Source organism: Amblyraja radiata, chromosome 12 (assembly GCF_010909765.2).
Source record: "Amblyraja radiata isolate CabotCenter1 chromosome 12, sAmbRad1.1.pri, whole genome shotgun sequence".
Taxonomy (NCBI): Eukaryota; Metazoa; Chordata; class Chondrichthyes; order Rajiformes; family Rajidae; genus Amblyraja; species Amblyraja radiata.
Window position 1 is genome coordinate 60837822 of NC_045967.1, and position 18552 is coordinate 60856373.

The 18552-nt window shown below is 51.6% G+C and overlaps 1 protein-coding gene across 2 annotated transcripts in view; it reads left to right on the forward strand.

The window, feature by feature from the left end:
- Positions 1–16658: 16658 nt before the first annotated feature.
- The window catches only part of LOC116979271 (gamma-aminobutyric acid receptor subunit beta-4-like), a 51338-nt gene continuing 49444 nt past the window's right edge, over positions 16659–18552 (forward strand). Inside the window, exons 1-2 of one of the 2 annotated variants that reach the window (XM_033030883.1) lie at positions 16659–16795; positions 18306–18397. In XM_033030883.1, coding sequence (XP_032886774.1) covers positions 16716–16795; positions 18306–18397 — 172 coding nt within the window. In that variant the 5' untranslated portion in view covers positions 16659–16715. The remainder of the gene's footprint in view (positions 16796–18305; positions 18398–18552) is intronic. The other variant, XM_033030884.1, reaches the window with a different exon arrangement.

Below are 18552 nucleotides of genomic sequence, written 5' to 3' on the forward strand. Positions count from 1 at the left end.
AAGACAAAGGCGGAATCAGCTAACTTAATATCGTACTTATATAATATCATTTTAAAACATAGAAATACCCACAACAGATGGAATTAGAAGAGACTGGGAACAAGAATTAGCTATAAAAATTTCAAAAGAGAGCTGGGATAAACATTTACTACAGGTGCATAAATGCTCGATCAATGTACGACATACGCTTATCCAATTCAAAACATTACATAGACTATACTATTCAAAAACTAAATTAAATAAAATCTTTCCCAATGTTTCACCAATCTGTGATAAATGTCTGTGTCAAGAAGCTACCATAGCGCATTCTTTTATTTTTTGTACAAAAATCCAAAAATTCTGGCATGGAATATTTGATATTTTTTCAAAATTAATTAAAATAAAACTGGTACCAAAACCAGAATGGATCATTTTTGGGATATCGGAAGATATCCCTGAATTAAACGTGTATCAGAAGAATTTACTCAATTACGGGCTAATAATGGGAAAAAAGCTCATACTTAAATTCTGGAAAAATGCGCCCACACCAACAATAAAAATGTGGATATCAAATATGTTTGAAACATTACATCTGGAAGAGATGAGATTCCTCTTAGCAGATAAAGCAAACCAATTCCAAAAGACGTGGTCTACGTTTATGGACCTATTACAAGCATGAGGTGCAATAGTAATTTTAAATAAATAAATAAATAAATAAATGGTATCAGGACCTGGCATTGGGAGATAAAACAACAAAAACAGACTTGGTTGGTAGTCTTTCTGCGGAGTTTAATGTTATAATAGAGCGATTGTCCTTACTTTCTTTTTCTTTCTTTTCTAGGGTCTACTTTCTTACTTTACTTCCTTCTCTAACTTCTTTTCTAAGGGGCTTTCTTTTCCCAACACTCTTCTGCACTTCACAACTCTTGCGCACCTTCTTTACTTTCCTTACTTCTATCTTTTTCTTAAAGCTTTAAAAAAAATATAAATAAAAGAAAAAAAAAAAAAAAAAAAAAGAATTCTCTACACTCCTATCAGCATCCCCCTCACTCCCGGGATTACAGTCCCAGCCAGTCCCATCTCTCCCCATAACAAAATCCTCCGGTCCAGGCAACATAACAGTAAATCCTCTCCGCACGCTCTCCTCTGTTGTTAGTATGAAGTATGGAGTAGACAATGGGCCGAATGGCCTCGTTCTGCTCCTATATCTAATGGCAGCATTTAATTGTATGTCAGGTAGCTGTCCTGATGCTGGTTTAGATGTACATTCTGTCTACACCAGATACATTAGTTACTTTCCAAATGTTGGTGATTCTGTTCTTGGAATAATGGATATTGTTATTTAATTCTCCACAGATGCTGCCTGACATTAATTATTGTGTTTCCAACTGACCTCATATTGATCAGACTTACAGTATCTGACAGATCTCTCATATTCCAATCTGGGTTTTTTCCCTTTTTTAAAAGAATTATCAAAAAATTAATTATTAAAAATAATATTTACGATACAATAAAACATAACAGATCCCACCACCATAACAGATCCCACCACCATAATAGATCCCACCACCATAATAGATCCCACCACCATAATAGATCCCACCACCATAATAGATCCCACCACCATAATAGATCCCACCACCATAACAGATCCCACCACCGCTATAATACTAAATAAACTACGATACAAATCTGTTGTCAAGGATGCATTCAAACCCCCGTGGTGCCCAGCGATCCCAGAAATCCCGCAGGGTGCCAGTGGACAGCGTGTAGTCCCTCTCTAACACCAACTGGGCGCGGACGTAACCACGAAAAAGGTGCGGGCAGCCGGCTAGGGTAGAGCCCTCTTCCACATGGCGCCGTGACTCACGGATGGTCAGCTTGGCCATTTCCTCCACATTAGGCAGGGAATGGTGTTGGGTAGACTGATGGGTCAGAAGGCTGATAAATCCCCAGAGCCTGATGGTCTGCATCCCAGGGTACTTAAGGAAGTGGCTCTAGAAATCTTGGATGCACTGGTGATAATTTTCCAATGTTCTATAGACTCAGGATCAGTTCCTGTGGATTGGAGGATAGCTAATGTTATCCCACTTTTTAAGAAAGGCGGGAGAGAGAAAACAGGGAATTATGTTCCAGTTAGCCTGACATCGGTGGTGGGGAAGTTGCTGGAGTCAATTATAAAAGATGAGATAGCCGAACATTTGGATATCAGTAACAGGATCGGTCCGAGTCAGCATGGATTTACGAAGGGGAAATCATGCTTGACTAATCTTCTGAAATTATTTGAAGATGTAACTAGGAAAATGGACAAGGGAGAGCCAGTGGATGTAGTGTACCTGGACTTTCAGAAAGCATTTGTTAAGGTCCCACATAGGAGATTAGTTGGCAAAATTAGGTCACATGGTATTGGGGGTAGAGTGCTGACATGGATAGAGAAGGGGTTGGCAGACAGGAATCAAAGAGTAGGGATTTACGAGTCCCTTTCAGAATGGCAGGCAGTGACTAGTGGGGTACCGCAAGGCTCGGTGCTGGGACCGCAGCTATTTACAATATACATCAATGATTTGGATGAAGGGATTCAAAGTAACATTAGCAAATTTGCAGATGACACAAAGCTGGGTGCAGTGTGAACTGTGAGGAGGATGCTATGAGAATGCAGGGTGACTTGTACAGATTGGGGGAATGGGCAGATGCATGGCAGATGAAGTTTAATGCGGAGAAATGTGAGGTTATCCACTTTGGTAGCAAAAACAGGAAAGCAGATTACTATCTAAATGGTGTCAAGTTGGGAAAAGGGGAAGGGGATCTGGGGGTCCTTGTTCATCAGACTATGAAAGTAAGCATGCAGATACAGCAGGCAATGAAGAAAGCGAATGGCATGTTGGCCTTTATAGCAAGAGGAGTCGAGCATAGGAACAAAGAGGTCCTTTTGCAGTTGTACAGAGCCCTAGTGAGACCACACCTGAAGTATTGTGTGCAGTTTTGGTCCCCTAATCTGAGGAAGGAGATTCTTGCTATTGAGGGAGCCCAGTGTAGGTTCACCAGGATAATTCCCGGGATGGCGGGACTCATATGCTGAGAGAATGGAGCAGCTGGGCTTGTGCACTCTGGAGTTTAGGAGGATGAGAGGGAATCTTATTGAAACATATAAGATTGTTAAGGGCTTGGACACACTAGAGGCAGGAAACATGTTCCCGATGTTGGGGGAGTCCAGAACCAGGGGCCACAGTTTAAGAATAAGGGGTAAGCCATTTAGAACGGAGACGAGGAAACACTTTTTCTCACAGAGAGTTGTGAGTCTGTGGAATTCTCTGCCTCAGAGGGCGGTGGAGGCCGGTTCTCTGGATACTTTCAAGAGAGAGCTAGATAGGGCTCTTAAAAATAGCGTAGTCAGGGGATATGGAGAGAAGGCAGGAACGGGGTACTGATTGGGGATGATCAGCCATGATCACATTAAATGGCGGTGCTGACTCGAAGGGCCGAATGGCCTACTCCTGCACCTATTGTCTATTAGCCAGGCATATTTCCAATGATGTTGGTGCTTGCAGTACAGGTTCAACAGTACAAGGTCCCCCTGTCAAAGGGACTGGTCAATGTAGGGACACGTGGTATAGGGACTGGTCAATGTAGGGCCACGTGGTATAGGGACTGGTCAATGTAGGGCCACATGGTATAGGGACTGGTCAATGTAGGGACTGGTCAATGTAGGGCCACGTGGTATAGGGACTGGTCAATATAGGGACTGGTCAATGTAGGGCCACGTGGTATAGGGACTGGTCAATATAGGGACTGGTCAATGTAGGGCCACGTGGTATAGGGACTGGTCAATATAGGGACCGGTCAATGTAGGGCCACATGGTATAGGGACTGGTCAATGTAGGGACCGGTCAATGTAGGGCCACGTGGTATAGGGACTGGTCAATGTAGGGCCACGTGGTATAGGGACTGGTCAATATAGGGACCGGTCAATGTAGGGACCGGACAATGTAGGGCCACGTGGTATAGGGACCGGTGACAGAACAAAGACATTCTTGCCTGCCGCAACTTAACAGGTTAGTAAATGAAGCAACACACAGATAATTTACAATAATCAATAATACAATAAATAATGAATGCTAGGTAACCATAGAGGCTGGTAGTTGTGGAGGTTAATGTTGTGCAGTGTTTATGATGGATGCCTGTATCCCAGTGTGAAGATAGGAAGAGGTGACTCTGACCAATAGTGAATGCACCATTTAAAAACCTTATAATTTACAACTTGTGTCATTGAAGAGTGAACACCAAGGGCTTGGTGGTGCAGTGAACAGTTAAGTGAGTCAGCTGCAAGTCATTGGGAACAAGTTCTTTAGGCAGGAAGCTGAATCATCATTTACAACTTTGAGAAGTTTGCAAAGTGTATAAAGTACAGAGTGAGCCGTTAACGCAGGGAGCTGACACAGGGAGCTGTGCTGAACACGGTTGTAAATAGATGCAGAGTGAAGACAACAGAGGCACAAAAGGTGTTGCTATTTCCTTTCATTAAAGTCGCTTTTGTAAAACCATTTAAACTTTCTCAAATCCTATGGAATTTAATGCAAATGAAGTCTGAAAACTAACGTCCACAATGAATGATTAGTCTGCAGCTTTACACAATCATGCAGCAATAACTCACAAATAAATACACAATTATACAATACCTTCATTGTCACCATTAGGTCACCATAATGGTGCAAAGTTGTCCGCTAGAGCAACCAGCGACACCGTCTACAGTAGATCACAGTCGCTGAGGTCAGTGTCGTGCAGTGTTCAACAGCCTGATGGTTGTTGGGATGAAGCTGGTAGCAGCGAGATGAGAGCGTGGGTCAGGGTGTTGTGGGTCAGTGTGGTGTGGGTCTCTGATGTTGCTGGCTGCCTTTTTGAGGCAGCGACTCCTGTAGATCCCTTCGATGGTGGGGGGGTCAGTATCTGTGATGGACCGGGCAGTGTGTGGTGGGGGGGTCAGTGTGTGTGATGGACCGGGCAGTGTGTGGTGGGGGGGTCAGTGTGTGTGATGGACCGGGCAGTGTGTGGTGGGGGGTCAGTACCAGTGATGGACCGGGCAGTGTGTGGTGGGGGGGTCAGTGTGTGTGATGGACCGGGCAGTGTGTGGTGGGGGGTCAGTACCAGTGATGGACTGGGCAGTGTCCAGCTCTCTCTGTAATCGCCTTTGTTCTCAAGTCAAGTCAAGTCCATTTTATTTCTGTAGCACATTTAAAAACAAGTCTCGTTGACCAAAGTGCTTTACATCAGTGCAGGTACTAACATGCTACATACAGTGGTACATAGATCTAACAATACATACATAAATACACACATACAGCGCTCCCTCAGAGGACCTCAAGAAAGGCTTGAGAGTAGAAATAGGTTTTAAGTCTAGATTTAAAAGAGTTGATGGAGGGGGCAGTTCTGTTGGGAAGAGGGATGCTGTTCCACAGTCTAGGAGCTGCAACCATAAAAGTGCAGTTCTGGGCATTAGAGTTGGTGAACCAGGCCGTGATGTAACGGGTCAGTGAGCTCTCTACCACACAGTGTAGACGTTACACACAGAGTGATCAGCTACATACATACTCATTTATCGTTGCTGACTTTCTTGCATCAAGGTGTTTGGCCAAGAACAGAGCTTCCCAGATATCCACGACCAGAAACCTGAAGCTGTTGCCCCCCCTTCACCGTCCACTGCTGAAGATGGTTCATTAATTGGTGGACCAATACCTGGTATACCTGTACCTGCCGGACAGTAAATGTACAGTATCTGGTGTACAGTGTGTGCTGTACCAGTAACGGAGGGGTGCCATCAGTCGATGTATCAGTGCTCACATTAACCCCATGTGCTCCATTTCTCCATTGGTGTCCAAGCCACAGAAACATTGCCCTCAAGTTGCTGCCTGTGATGATGCCCTGTCCTGCCCCCAATGTCCAGCTCAATGTCCAATCACCCACACACTGACCAATGCCCAATGTCCAGCCCAATGACCAATGTCCAGTTGACCAGTCGAGTGTCCCTTGTAGCCAGGGTCCATAGGAGAGGAGCTGTCAGTGACCAGAGGACTGGTGATGGGATCTAGGGAGTGGGCAGGGCTGAAGATGTCCAGGTTGGGTTGCTCCTAGGCCTGGCCAAGCTGGCCATCCGTGAGTCACGACGCCAGGTGGAAGAGGGCTTTGCCCGAGCCAGATACTTGCCCCTTTACTGGGGTTACATCCACACCTGGATGGTGTTAGAGAGGGACATCGTTGTACAGTAGTTATTTAGTATATTTGTAACATAGGTGTTTGGAATTTAGTGTTGGCTAATTTGATGATTCTGGTGGTGGGTGATTTGGTTTTTTGTATTGTGTTCGTAATCAAATAAATTATTCTTGATACAAAAAGAAATGTCAAATGTCCAGCATTCAGCCCAATGTCCAGCCCCAGCCCAATGTCCAGCCACAGTCCAATGTCCAGCCCCAGCCCAATGTCCAGCCCCAGCCCAATGTCCAGCCCCAGCCCAATGTCCAATGTCCAGTCCCAGCCCAATGTCCAATGTCCAGCCCCAGCCCAATGTCCAGCCCTAGCCCAATGTCCAGCCACAGTCCAATGTCCAGCCTCAGCCCAATGTCCAGCCCCAGCCCAATGTCCAATGTCCAGCCCCAGCCCAATGTCCAGCCCTAGCCCAATGTCCAGCCCCAGCCCAATGTCCAGTCCCAGCCCAATGTCCAATGTCCAGTCCCAGCCCAATGTCCAATGTCCAGCCCCAGCCCAATGTCCAGCCCCAGCCCAATGTCCAGCCCCAGCCCAATGTCCAATGTCCAGCCCCAGCCCCAGCCCAATGTCCAATGTCCAATGTCCAGCCCAGCCCAATGTCCAATGTCCAGCCCAATGTCCAATGTCCAGCCCAATGTCCAATCTACAGCAGTCTATGAACCCACTGCTCCCACACATCTCTGGAATGTGGGATAAAATCAGGCAGGGAGAACGTGCAAACTCCACACAGACAGGATGGGACACAGATCCCTGGCACTGTGAGCGAGTATCTCCAAAGATTCGGCAGGAAAACAACATCACTTTAAATGACTAATTTTGCCAAATAACACCAGCACTTCCATTGGCAAATGTTTTGGAAATATTTACTACATCGACGGGCTTTTCCACAAGCTGTGTTCTCAGCTCAGAGCTTGGCTGAGTGCAAACACAAATAACATCGGGAGCTCCTTGGATCTCAGTCTTGTCAGTATCTCAAAGCTGCAGCAACAAACAAATTACCTGCCAGCAATCCGATCAAACAGACTGACCATGCCGTGAGTGCAGCCTCCATCCGCTGTCCCCACTCCCCTCTGTCCACTGTCCCCACTGTCCACACTGTCCCCTGTCCACTCCCCACTGTCCACACCCCACACTGACCACTGTCCACTCCCCACTGTCCACTGTCCACACTGTCCCCACTGTCCACCCCCCCCTGTCCCCACTATCCCCACTATCCACACTGTCCCCACTGTCCCCACTGTCCCCGTGCGGAGGTACTTGTCCGCGGGGCACCCTCCTCGTCACATTTCATTCAGTTTGATGAATCTATCTTGCTGTGTGACGGGACGGGGCGGGGCGGGACGGGGCGGGACGGGGCGGGGCGGCATCTTGATGCACTGGTACAGGAGTTGATGACTTGAGCTGTCAATTACTCCTCCACATCTTCAAATGTTATTATCCAGCGTAAGTTATCTGATTAGGAATTGAAAGGAAGAATGCCAGTTGCTTCCCGCTGTTCCACACCGAGATATCCCTTGGTGAAACAATGCATCAGCGTGACCTGGGGTCAGGGTCAGTGACCCTGCTCCCCACCCCCACCTTGGGGTCAGAGGTCAGGGGTCAGGTCACAGCAAGGGGCTCTCAGACCCCAGACATTGACATGTTTCTCTCTGCTCGGCTAGCCGAGATCTCGCAGCGTTTGTGCTCTGGTTTTAGATTGTTCTGTGCGGACATGCTGACCAATGTTTCTGCAGGAGGTGGGAAGTCACCACTGTCTTAAAGGGAGGATGTATGTGGTTTTGTTCTGCTCCAGGTGTCATGGTCAACACTGCTAGTGGCCATGGAACCGCAGCCCTCCAGAGACAATGTCTCATCCTGAGTAGAAACATAGAAACATAGAAAATAGGTGCAGGAGTAGGTCATTCGGCCCTTCGAGCCTGCACCGCCATTCAATATGATCATGGCTGATCATCCAACTCAGTATCCTGTACCTGCCTTCTCTCCATACCCCCTGATCTCTTTAGCCACAAGGGCCACATCTAACTCCCTATTAAATATAGCCAATGAACTGGCCTCAACTACCTTCTGTGGCAGAGAATTCCACAGATTCACCACTGTGTGAAAAAAAAATTCTCATCTCGGTCCTAAAAGACTTCCCCCTTATTCTTAAACTGTGACCCCGTGTTCTGGACTTCCCCAACATCGGGAACAATCTTCCTGCATCTAGCCTGCCCAACCCCTTAAGAATGTTGTAAGTTTCTATAAGATCCCCTCAATCTCCATGCTGGGGCCCTCGGTGACCCTGTCTCCATTGCCGTGCTGCATTGGGGATATCCTGGCCATGCAACATGTAGCATAGCTGGCAGAGACCCTGCCTCACCACCTCAGGGACACTGGTTCCATCCTGACATCCGGCACTCGCTGTCCATGTGGAGTTTGCATGTCCTCCCTGTGACTGCCTGGGTTTCACTGGTGTTTGCTATCCTCCCACAACCCAAAGGCTTGCAGGTTGGTGGGTTAATGGGGCCGCTGTCAATAGTTCCCATTTATTATGTTGAGGTAGTTGGTAGTTGGCATGGACCTGGTGGGCCAAAGGGCCAGTCTCCACACTGCGTGACTTCATGAGGATGACTTGACATGCCTACCAAAGACAGCAATCAGCGGTGAACACAAGAGCTCATCAGGTGAGAAGCTATCTGGCGTAGAGAGCATCTCTAACGTTAAAGCAACATTATCATTCTCTGCCTCAGAGGGCGGTGGAGGCCGGTTCTCTGGATGCTTTCAAGAGAGAGCTAGATAGGGCTCTTAAAGATAGCGGAGTCAGGGGATATGGGGAGAAGGCAAGAACGGGGTACTGATTGAGGATGATCAGCCATGATCACATTGAATGGCGGTGCTGGCTCGAAGGGCCGAATGGCCTACTCCTACACCTATTGTCTATTACATTATACATCATGTACACTCCATTTCTCATAGCCTATGGTCCCCCTGTGACCACCTCCCTGTGATGGTCCTTGGTGGTGAGAGGTTGACCCTGTGTTTGGGGAAGGTTCTTGGGCCTATCTGTTGTGTTACAGCCCAACATGCTGCTTCTGTAGAAGTTTGTGAAAGGTGTTTCTGCAGTTTGCTCAGGAAGTATTCCTCCTTGGCTGTTGTGTCCATGTTGTTGGGTCCATGACAGATTGTGGTCATATTAGGGAACTTGAAGCTCACAACCATTCCCACTTTGGCACCACTGATATAGATGGGGGCATGCTCTCTACCCTGTCCCCATCAGGATCACCCCTCAACCTCCTCCACTACAACTAGTCTCTCCCTACAACTCAACCCTCATTTAGAAAATCCCTTCCAACCCCCTAATAGACAGACAGAAATCTATCTCAGGTACAGTGCGATGTTAACACTTTGTATTCAGGAGTGTCTGTGCTAACATCAACAAGTTCCTGCTGAAAGGAATTGCTCTAGAACACAATAGGATGAGTTCCTGTCGACTTTACCCTAATGGGTCTTCTGCTAATGAGGAGTCCTGCACTCTGTATCTGCACCAATCATTTGTATCCCAGCTTTGTACCCCAGCTGGTGTTGAGCAGGTTGCCGACTATCAGCTGCCTGAATGAGGCCTGTCTATCGCTGTGTCAGACACCCGCGTTCCAATCACCAATCACCCTGTTCTCTCTCTACATCGTTGCTCTAGGGTGGAAGTTGTTTGTCTTTATCCAGGAATTCACAATAACATGCTTTTTGCGTTACACCTTTGGGTGTCAAAGGTTACGGGGAGAAGGCAGGAGAATGGGGTTAGGAGGGAGAGATAGATTGAATAGTGGAGTAGATGAAGGGCCGAATGGCCTCATTCTGCTCCTATGCTCGTGGACTATTTATTTAATTTTGTTTTTCACTAATTTCCCCTCAAGATGTGTTGGAGGAGCAGGGAGAGGCTTTTGTTAAGAAGCATGTGCAGCTTTGAACCCCCAACCTGCCTGCTCTCTGCTTGACATCAGGGGCTCCTAGCAATTGTTCTAGATTTCCATTTGGCTAATTGAAGCTATGAATCCTTGTGGTGGGAATGGCATCTTGTCGAAGGGCCAACAATGGAGCTGTTGGATCTACAATAACAATCAATCTCTGTCGATTGGTCGTCATCAGGTCCAGTTGAGAGGTAAGAACTGGCCCAGATGAGGAGAGCTAAGGGAGCAGAGGTCAAGGTTCAGCTGTGCTCCTGAACGGGGCAAAGGTCAAATAACTGGGAATCAGCGGTAGAACGACCTCACACTTGTGACCTCACACTTGTGCGAGCAACCTCACACTTGTGTGGCCTCACACTTGTGCGAGTGACCTATGTGGCTAGGTTCAGCTCCAACTCAATAATCAAGTTTGCTGATGACACCTAATGCACTGTGGTGGTGGGCCTGATCTCAGACAACGATGAGAAGGCCTACCGGGAGGAGGTGGCTGATCTGGTATTCTGGTGTCAGGCCAACAGCCTCCTCTTGAACATCAAAAAAACTAAGGAGCTGATCGTGGACTTTAGGAGGGCACATCATCCGAGGACATACACACCATTGAGGATAAATGGGGATGCTGTGGATAGGGTGAGCTGTTTTAAATATCTGGAAGTCCACATCTCTGAGGATATGACATGGACATCACACGAAGCAGCACTCGTGAGTAAGGCAAGGCAGCGCCTTTACCACCTCAGGCAATTGAGGAAATTCAGAGTGTCTCCGAGGATCCTCCAGTGCTTTTACTCAGCGGCTGTGGAAAGCATCTTGTCCGGAAATATTACAATCTGGTTTGGGAATTGCTCTGCCCAGGACAAGAAGGCTCTGCAGAGAGTAGTGCATTCGGCCGAACGCACTATGGGAACTACACTCGCCCCCCTGCAGGAACTATACATCAGGAGGTGCAACTCCAGAGCCAACAATATCATGGGAGATCCCTTCCACCCCTGCAACGGACTGTTCCAGCTGCTACGGTCAGGCAAACGCCTCCGTTGCCATGCTGTGAGAACGGAGAGGTTGAGAAGGAGTTTCTTCCCAGAGGCCATTAGGACTGTAAACTATCTTATCAGGGACTAACTTTACTGAACCACTCTACTGCTTTTTTTTTTAATTGCTGTATTTTCCCCTTTTTCCTTCCGCCCACAATATTTAATATGTAAAAGAAAATGTGATTCTGTTCCATTCTATTTGTAGTTTGTTTGTAGTTTGTTTGTTTGTCTTTTGCACAAAGCCTGCGAGCATTGCCACTTTTCATTTCACTGCACATCTCATATGTGTATGTGACGAATAAACTTGACTTGACTTGACACACTTGTGACCTCACACTTGTGCGATCGACCTCACACTTGCTCTCTCTGTGACCACATGGCTTTCCCTCGGGTGCTCTGGTTTCCTCCCACTGGGTCCATGGGTCAGTGGGTCAGCGGGTCCATGGGTCCGTGGGTCAGTGGGTCCATGGGTCCGTGGGTCAGCGGGTCCGTGGGTCCATGGGTCAGCGGGTCCATGGGTCCGTGGGTCAGCGGGTCCATGGGTCCATGGGTCAGCGGGTCCGTGGGTCCATGGGTCAGCGGGTCCGTGGGTCCATGGGTCCGTGGGTCCATGGGTCAGTGGGTCAGTGGGTCCGTGGGTCAGTGGGTCCATGGGTCAGTGGGTCCGTGGGTCAGTGGGTCCATGGGTCCATGGGTCAGTGGGTCAGTGGGTCCGTGGGTCAGCGGGTCCATGGGTCAGCGGGTCCGTGGGTCCATGGGTCCGTGGGTCCGTGGGTCAGTGGGTCCGTGGGTCAGTGGGTCAGTGGGTCAGTGGGTCCGTGGGTCAGTGGGTCCATGGGTCCATGGGTCAGTGGGTCAGTGGGTCCATGGGTCAGTGGGTCCATGGGTCAGTGGGTCAGTGGGTCCATGGGTCAGTGGGTCAGTGGGTCCATGGGTCAGTGAGTCCATGGGTCAGTGGGTCAGTGGGTCAGTGAGTCCATGGGTCAGTGGGTCCATGGGTCAGTGAGTCCATGGGTCAGTGGGTCCATGGGTCAGTGGGTCAGTGGGTCTGTGGGTCAGTGAGTCCATGGGTCAGTGGGTCCATGGGTCAGTGAGTCCATGGGTCAGTGGGTCCATGGGTCAGTGAGTCCATGGGTCAGTGGGTCAGTGGGTCCGTGGGTCAGTGAGTCCATGGGTCAGTGGGTCCATGGGTCAGTGGGTCAGTGGGTCCGTGGGTCAGTGAGTCCATGGGTCAGTGGGTCCATGGGTCAGTGGGTCCGTGGGTCAGTGAGTCCATGGGTCAGTGGGTCCATGGGTCAGTGGGTCAGTGGGTCCGTGGGTCAGTGAGTCCGTGGGTCAGTGGGTCCATGGGTCAGTGAGTCCATGGGTCAGTGGGTCCGTGGGTCAGTGGGTCAGTGGGTCCGTGGGTCAGTGAGTCCATGGGTCAGTGAGTCCATGGGTCAGTGGGTCCGTGGGTCAGTGGGTCCGTGGGTCAGTGGGTCCATGGGTCAGTGGGTCAGTGGGTCCATGGGTCAGTGGGTCCGTGGGTCCATGGGTCAGTGGGTCAGTGGGTCAGTGGGTCCATGGGTCCATGGGTCAGTGGGTCAGTGGGTCCATGGGTCAGTGGGTCAGTGGGTCAGTGGGTCCGTGGGTCAGTGGGTCCGTGGGTCAGTGGGTCCGTGGGTCAGTGGGTCAGTGGGTCCATGGGTCAGTGGGTCCGTGGGTCCATGGGTCAGTGGGTCCATGGGTCAGTGGGTCCATGGGTCCGTGGGTCAGTGGGTCAGTGGGTCCATGGGTCAGTGGGTCCATGGGTCAGTGGGTCCATGGGTCAGTGGGTCCATGGGTCAGTGGGTCCATGGGTCAGTGGGTCCATGGGTCAATGGGTCAATGGGTCCATGGGTCAGTCGGTCAATGGGCCGCTGTAAATTGTCCCCGGTGTGTGAGGGGTAGAATCTGGGGCAGTCGATGCTCTGTGGGCAAGTATGGCCACAATGCCATCTCCATCCATGCCCAAAGGAAATATGAACTGTGAGACCAAGCCACCAGATCTGGTCGCGATATCTGTGGGGAATATTGGAAACACTGAAGTGCAGGCAGCATCTGTGGTATGCGATATAGTCGACATCCCAGAGTAGAGACCCTCTCCGCTCAAGGAACTGCTGTAGGGTCCTGGGGTCAGTGTGGAAACACACCCCTGGTCCAGGTACCTGTGGAGGGTCTGGGGGTCAGTGTAGATACCCTCCCCAGTCTGGATTCCAGCAGTGGGTGAAGGGTCAGCGTGGCTGCCCTCTCAGAGAAACATAGGTGCAGGAGTAGGCCATTCGGCCCTTCAGCCCAGCACCATCATTCAATATGATCATGGCTGATCATCCACAATCAGTACCCCGTTCCTGTTTTCTCCCCATATCCCTTGGTTCCTTTAGCCCTAAGAGCAAAATCTAACTCTCTTTTGAAAATATCCAGCGAATTGGCCTCCACTGCCTTCTGTGGCAGAGAATTCCACAGATTCACACCTCTCTGGGTGAAAAAGTTTTTCCTCATCTCAGTCTTAAATGCCCGACCCCTTATTCTTAAACTGTAAACCTTGGTTCTGGACCCCCCAACGTCGGGAACATTTTTGCCTGCATCTAGCCTGTCCAATCCTTTAAGAATTTTATATGTTTCTGTAAGGTTCCCTCTCATCCTAAATTCCAGTAAATACAAGCCCAGTCGACCCATTCTATCATCATATGACAGTCCCGCCATCCCGAGAATTAACCTTGTGAACTCATGCTGCACTCCCTCAATAGCAGGAGTTCTGTCTCCCACTGCCCCAGCCCTGGCCCAGTTCTGTCCCTCACGGCCCCAGCCCTGGCCCAGCCCTGGTCCACTTCTGTCCCTCACGGCCCCAGTGGATGATGAAAGGTTTTTTGAACATTCAGATTAGCTGCTGATTACCTTGCCGTGACTTTCCATACCTTGGTTGCTAAGCATTGCTGCACTGTGATTGAAGCAGGAGTTATTTTTCTCTTTGATTAAAAGCATATTTCTGAATGCAAAGTTGGCGCTGGAGGGAAAAAATACTCCATCTGAAAATGAGTAGATTGCGGGAATTAATACAATTACATTGAAGCAGGAACACACAATGCCTTTGCCACCTGGAGCTGGGAACAAACGCTCCAGGCTCACAATGCATTGAACACATACCTTGCAGACGATAACACCAGCATCTCCTTGTTCTTTGTCCATCAGACTTGTGAATTCTGATCAAGGTCCACGGTCACAGAACTCTGTGCTTACAGACATCACATGTACATTGCCAGAGAGAACACACTCAGGCTCTTCACCCCTTTGTCCTCCTTTTATATCCAACTCGGCACTTTCCCTCTTCCATGTTCATTAAATTCTCTCTCCAAAACAAGAGGTAATGCCCTAACTTACTGTGGACAATTGCTCCTCCCGCACTGTGGTAGATGGTACAAGGATGGTATGTGTGTGTGGAGGGGGAGCTGCCATGAGGATGCAGGGTGACTTGGACAGGTTGGGTGAGTGGGCAGATGCATGGCAGATGCAGTTTAATGTGGATAAATGTGAGATCATCCACTTTGGTGGCAAAAACAGGAAGGCAGCTCCATTGTCCTTTTGACAAGATTATTATCTGATGGTGTCAAGTTGGGAAAAGGGGAAGTACAACGGGATCTGGGGGTCCTTGTCATCAGTCACTGAAAGTAAGCATGCAGGTACAGCAGGCGGTGAAGAAAGCAAATGGCATTTGGCCTTCTTGTGGGAGGGAGAGAGTGTGGGAGGGGGGGCAGTGTGGGGGGTAGTGTGTGGGGGTGTTTGTGTGTAGGGGGGAGTGTGTGTGTGTGGGGGGGAGTGGGGGTGAGTGTGTGTGTGTATGAGTGTGTGAGGGAGTGTGTGAGTATGTGTGTGGGGGAGAGTGTGTGTGTGTGTGTGTGTGTGTGTGTGTGTGTGTGTGTGTGTGGTGTGTGTGTGTGTGGTGTGTGTGTGTGTGTTGAGTGTGTGTGGGGGTGAGTGTGGGGGTGTGTGAGTGTGTGGGGGCGTGTGTGAGTGTGTGTGGGTGTGAGTGTGTGTGGGGGTGAGTGTGGGGGTGTGTGAGTGTGTGAGGGAGTGTGTGAGGGAGTGTGTGGGGGGGTGCGTGTGATGTTTGGGGGGGATGAGGTGGTGTTTTGTGTGTTGTGGGTGGGGGGGTTCGTGTGTGTGGGGGGGTGCGTGTGGTGTGGTGGGGGTGGTGAGTGTGTGTGTGTGTGTGTGTGTGTGGGGGGGGGAGTGTGTGTGTGGGGGTGAGTGTGTGTGTGGGGGTGAGTGTGTGTGGGGGGGTGAGTGTGTGTGTGTGTGTGTTGGGGGGAGAGTGAGTGTGTGAGGGAGTGTGTGAGGGAGTGTGTGGGGGGGTGAGTGTGTGGGGGTGAGTGAGTGTGTGTTTGTGTGTGTGTGTGTGGGGGTGAGTGTGTGTGTGGGGGGTGAGTGTGTGCGGGGGTGAGTGTGTGTGGGGGGGTGAGTGTGTGTGTGTGTGTGTGGGGGGGAGAGTGTGTGTGTGTGGGGGTGAGTGTGTGTGTGTGTGGGGGGGTGCGTGTGGGGGGGTGTGTGGTGGGGGGGGGGGTGTGTGTGTGTGTGTGGGGGGCGTGTGTGTGTGTGGGGGGAGGTATGGTGTGGGTGGGTGGGGGGGAGGTGTGTGTGTGTGTGGGGGTGGTGTGTTGTGTGTGGTATGAGTGGTGTTGTGTGGGGGGAGTGTGTGTGTGTGTGGGGGTTGAGTGTGTGTGTGTGGTGTGGGGGGGTGCTGTGGTGTGTGTTGGGTGAGTTGTGTGTGTGAGTGTGTGTGTGTGGGGGTGAGTGTGTGTGTGGGGGGGGTGAGTGTGTGTGTGTGGGGGTGAGTGTGTGTCTGTGTGTGTGTGGGTGTGGGGCAGTGTGTGAGTATGTGTGTGGGGGAGTGTGTGTGTGTGTTTTTGTGTGTGTGGTGGGGGTTATGGTTTGTAGTGGTGGGGACGTGAGTGTGTGGTGTGTGGGGGGGGTGAGTGTGTTGGGGGTTAGTGTGTGTGTGTGTTGGGGGGGGTGAGTGTGTGTGTGGTGGGGGGGTGAGTGTGTGGGGGTGAGTGTGTGTGTGTGTGTGTGTGGGGGGGGGGGGTGAGTTTGACCTCACTGACCCCGTGCCCCAGTACAAGTTGCCGGCCGGAGCGGGGCGGCCCCTCACTCGGACACAGTGACGATGCAGCAACTGAGGTTCGTGTGGCCGCTCAGTGCAGAGGGAGAGCTCCGGACACCCGCGGCCGGACACCCGCGGCCGGACACCCGCGGCCGGACCCCGGACACCCGTCTCCCTCTCTCCGTCCGTCTGTCCCGGGCAGCGACGGGTTAATCACAGCCTGACGTCAGCCGCCTGTCGGATGCCCCCGGTGCGGCGGCGGCGGGAGCTCGGTCGCCGGGTCGGGTCGGTCGCCGGGTCCGGAGCGGGCGGCGGGTCCGGAGCGGGCGGCGGGTCCGGAGCGGGCGGCGGGTCCGGAGCGGGCGGCGGACGGGGGGGACCTGAGCGGCCGCGATGTGGAGGCGGCTGGAGGAGCGAGTGTCCGGTCTCTGCTCCGTCCTCACCGGACTGTCCGTCGTCTACTGGGCGCAGAGGTAGGAGGACCCCCCCCCCCCCCTCTACCCCCTATGTCTCCCACCTGTCTCCCCCGACACCCTCCCTCCAGCCCCGCTCCTTCCCCATCCCCGCTCTCCCACGCTCTGTTCCCGGGGCTGCACTCGGCACGTTCCCGGGAACAAGGCGGCTTCACCATGGCCGCGTCCCCACACACCTGTCCCCCCCCCCCCCACACACACACACACACACACACACCTGTCCGTGACCCCCCCACACACACACACACACACACACACACACCTGTCCGTGACCCCCCCCCCCCCACACACACACACACACACACACACACCTGTCCGTGACCCCCCCCCCCCCGGGCCCCACACACACACACACACACCTGTCCCTGACCCACCCCCCCACACACACACACACACACACACACCCCCCCCCCCCCACACACACACACACCCCCCCCCCCCCCCCCCCCCCCCCCCCACACACACACACACACACACACACCTGTCCCTTGTCCAGGTGTAGCTTCTCACCGTCACGTTCCCCGGTCCTCACCGACCCGGCAGCACGGGGGAGATGGGGGGGATCATGAGGGGGGGGGGGGGATGGTGGTGGTGAAGAGAGGGCCCCGATGGTGAGAGATTGTGGGCCATGGATTCCCGGGAGGCATGACTCCTCAGGCCAGAGGTCACAGGGTCAAGGACAGGGGTCTCACAGTGGGTGGGCAGGGGTCACACAGTGGGTGGGGGCAGTGCCTTGTTCCAGGATCCCCAGAACATTCTTGAAGCATCTTGCATTATGAAGGATCTTGGGATTGGGGTCTGGTGCGATGCCCACGTGTTGTGGCCGGACCCCTGGTTCTGGGGCGCAGGGCCACGGTATGGACAGTGGGCTCTTGTGCGGTCAGTGCAGGTGGAGGCTGTTGTGGGAAATGTTGGACTCGATGTTGCTTTATTGTTACACGTGTAAAACAGTGAAAGTCTTCTCTGGTCACTCGGCCTAATTGAGCGGCTCCCAAAGCATAGCAGAGGGTCACAGAGGGTCACAGGGTCACAGAGGGTCACAGGGTCACAGAGGGTCGCAGGTTCACAGAGGGTCACAGCCTTGTAGAGGGTCCCAGGTTCAGAGAGGGGCAGAGCTTTACAGAGGGTTGGAGCCTTGATGACCATGGACCTGAGAGTCACAGGTGAAGACACGATCTCACTGACCCACACCCATGTGCTGGGCTGGAAGACTGAGGGTCTCCACATGAAAGTTGACCTTCACTGTGAGGTGATCCTATGGTCCATCGAAGGTGTTGGGCCGTTGTGGCCACAAGCGTGACGTTGTGGAGCGACCCTGGTTCAAGGAACATCCAACCACCATTGTCCACACATCTCTGCCAACCCTCAGCATTGACCAATCAGTGAAGACAGTGAGAATTGAGTGGTGGAGATAAATCTGACCAGCAGCTGTTTTCAGCAAATGGAAACGTTGGACATGTTGAGAGAGCCTCGGACTCAGACTCACCCTGTTTCTCTTCTCTTGCCTCAGTGTCAATGGAATCGGGAACATTTCCATGGTGAAACGGACAGTGGACAGGCTGCTCAGAGGCTACGACATCCGCCTCCGGCCTGATTTTGGAGGTATTTCAACTCTTGTCATCATTGACCATTATCAGAGTGTTCGGCCCGACCAGGCCATTGTGCGATGGTCCTTCTGCTGAGGACCAGGGGGTGGGGAACAGGTGGGGTTGTTTGAGGAAGGACATCAATCTCACAAGGTCTCGGGTTGGTCAAGA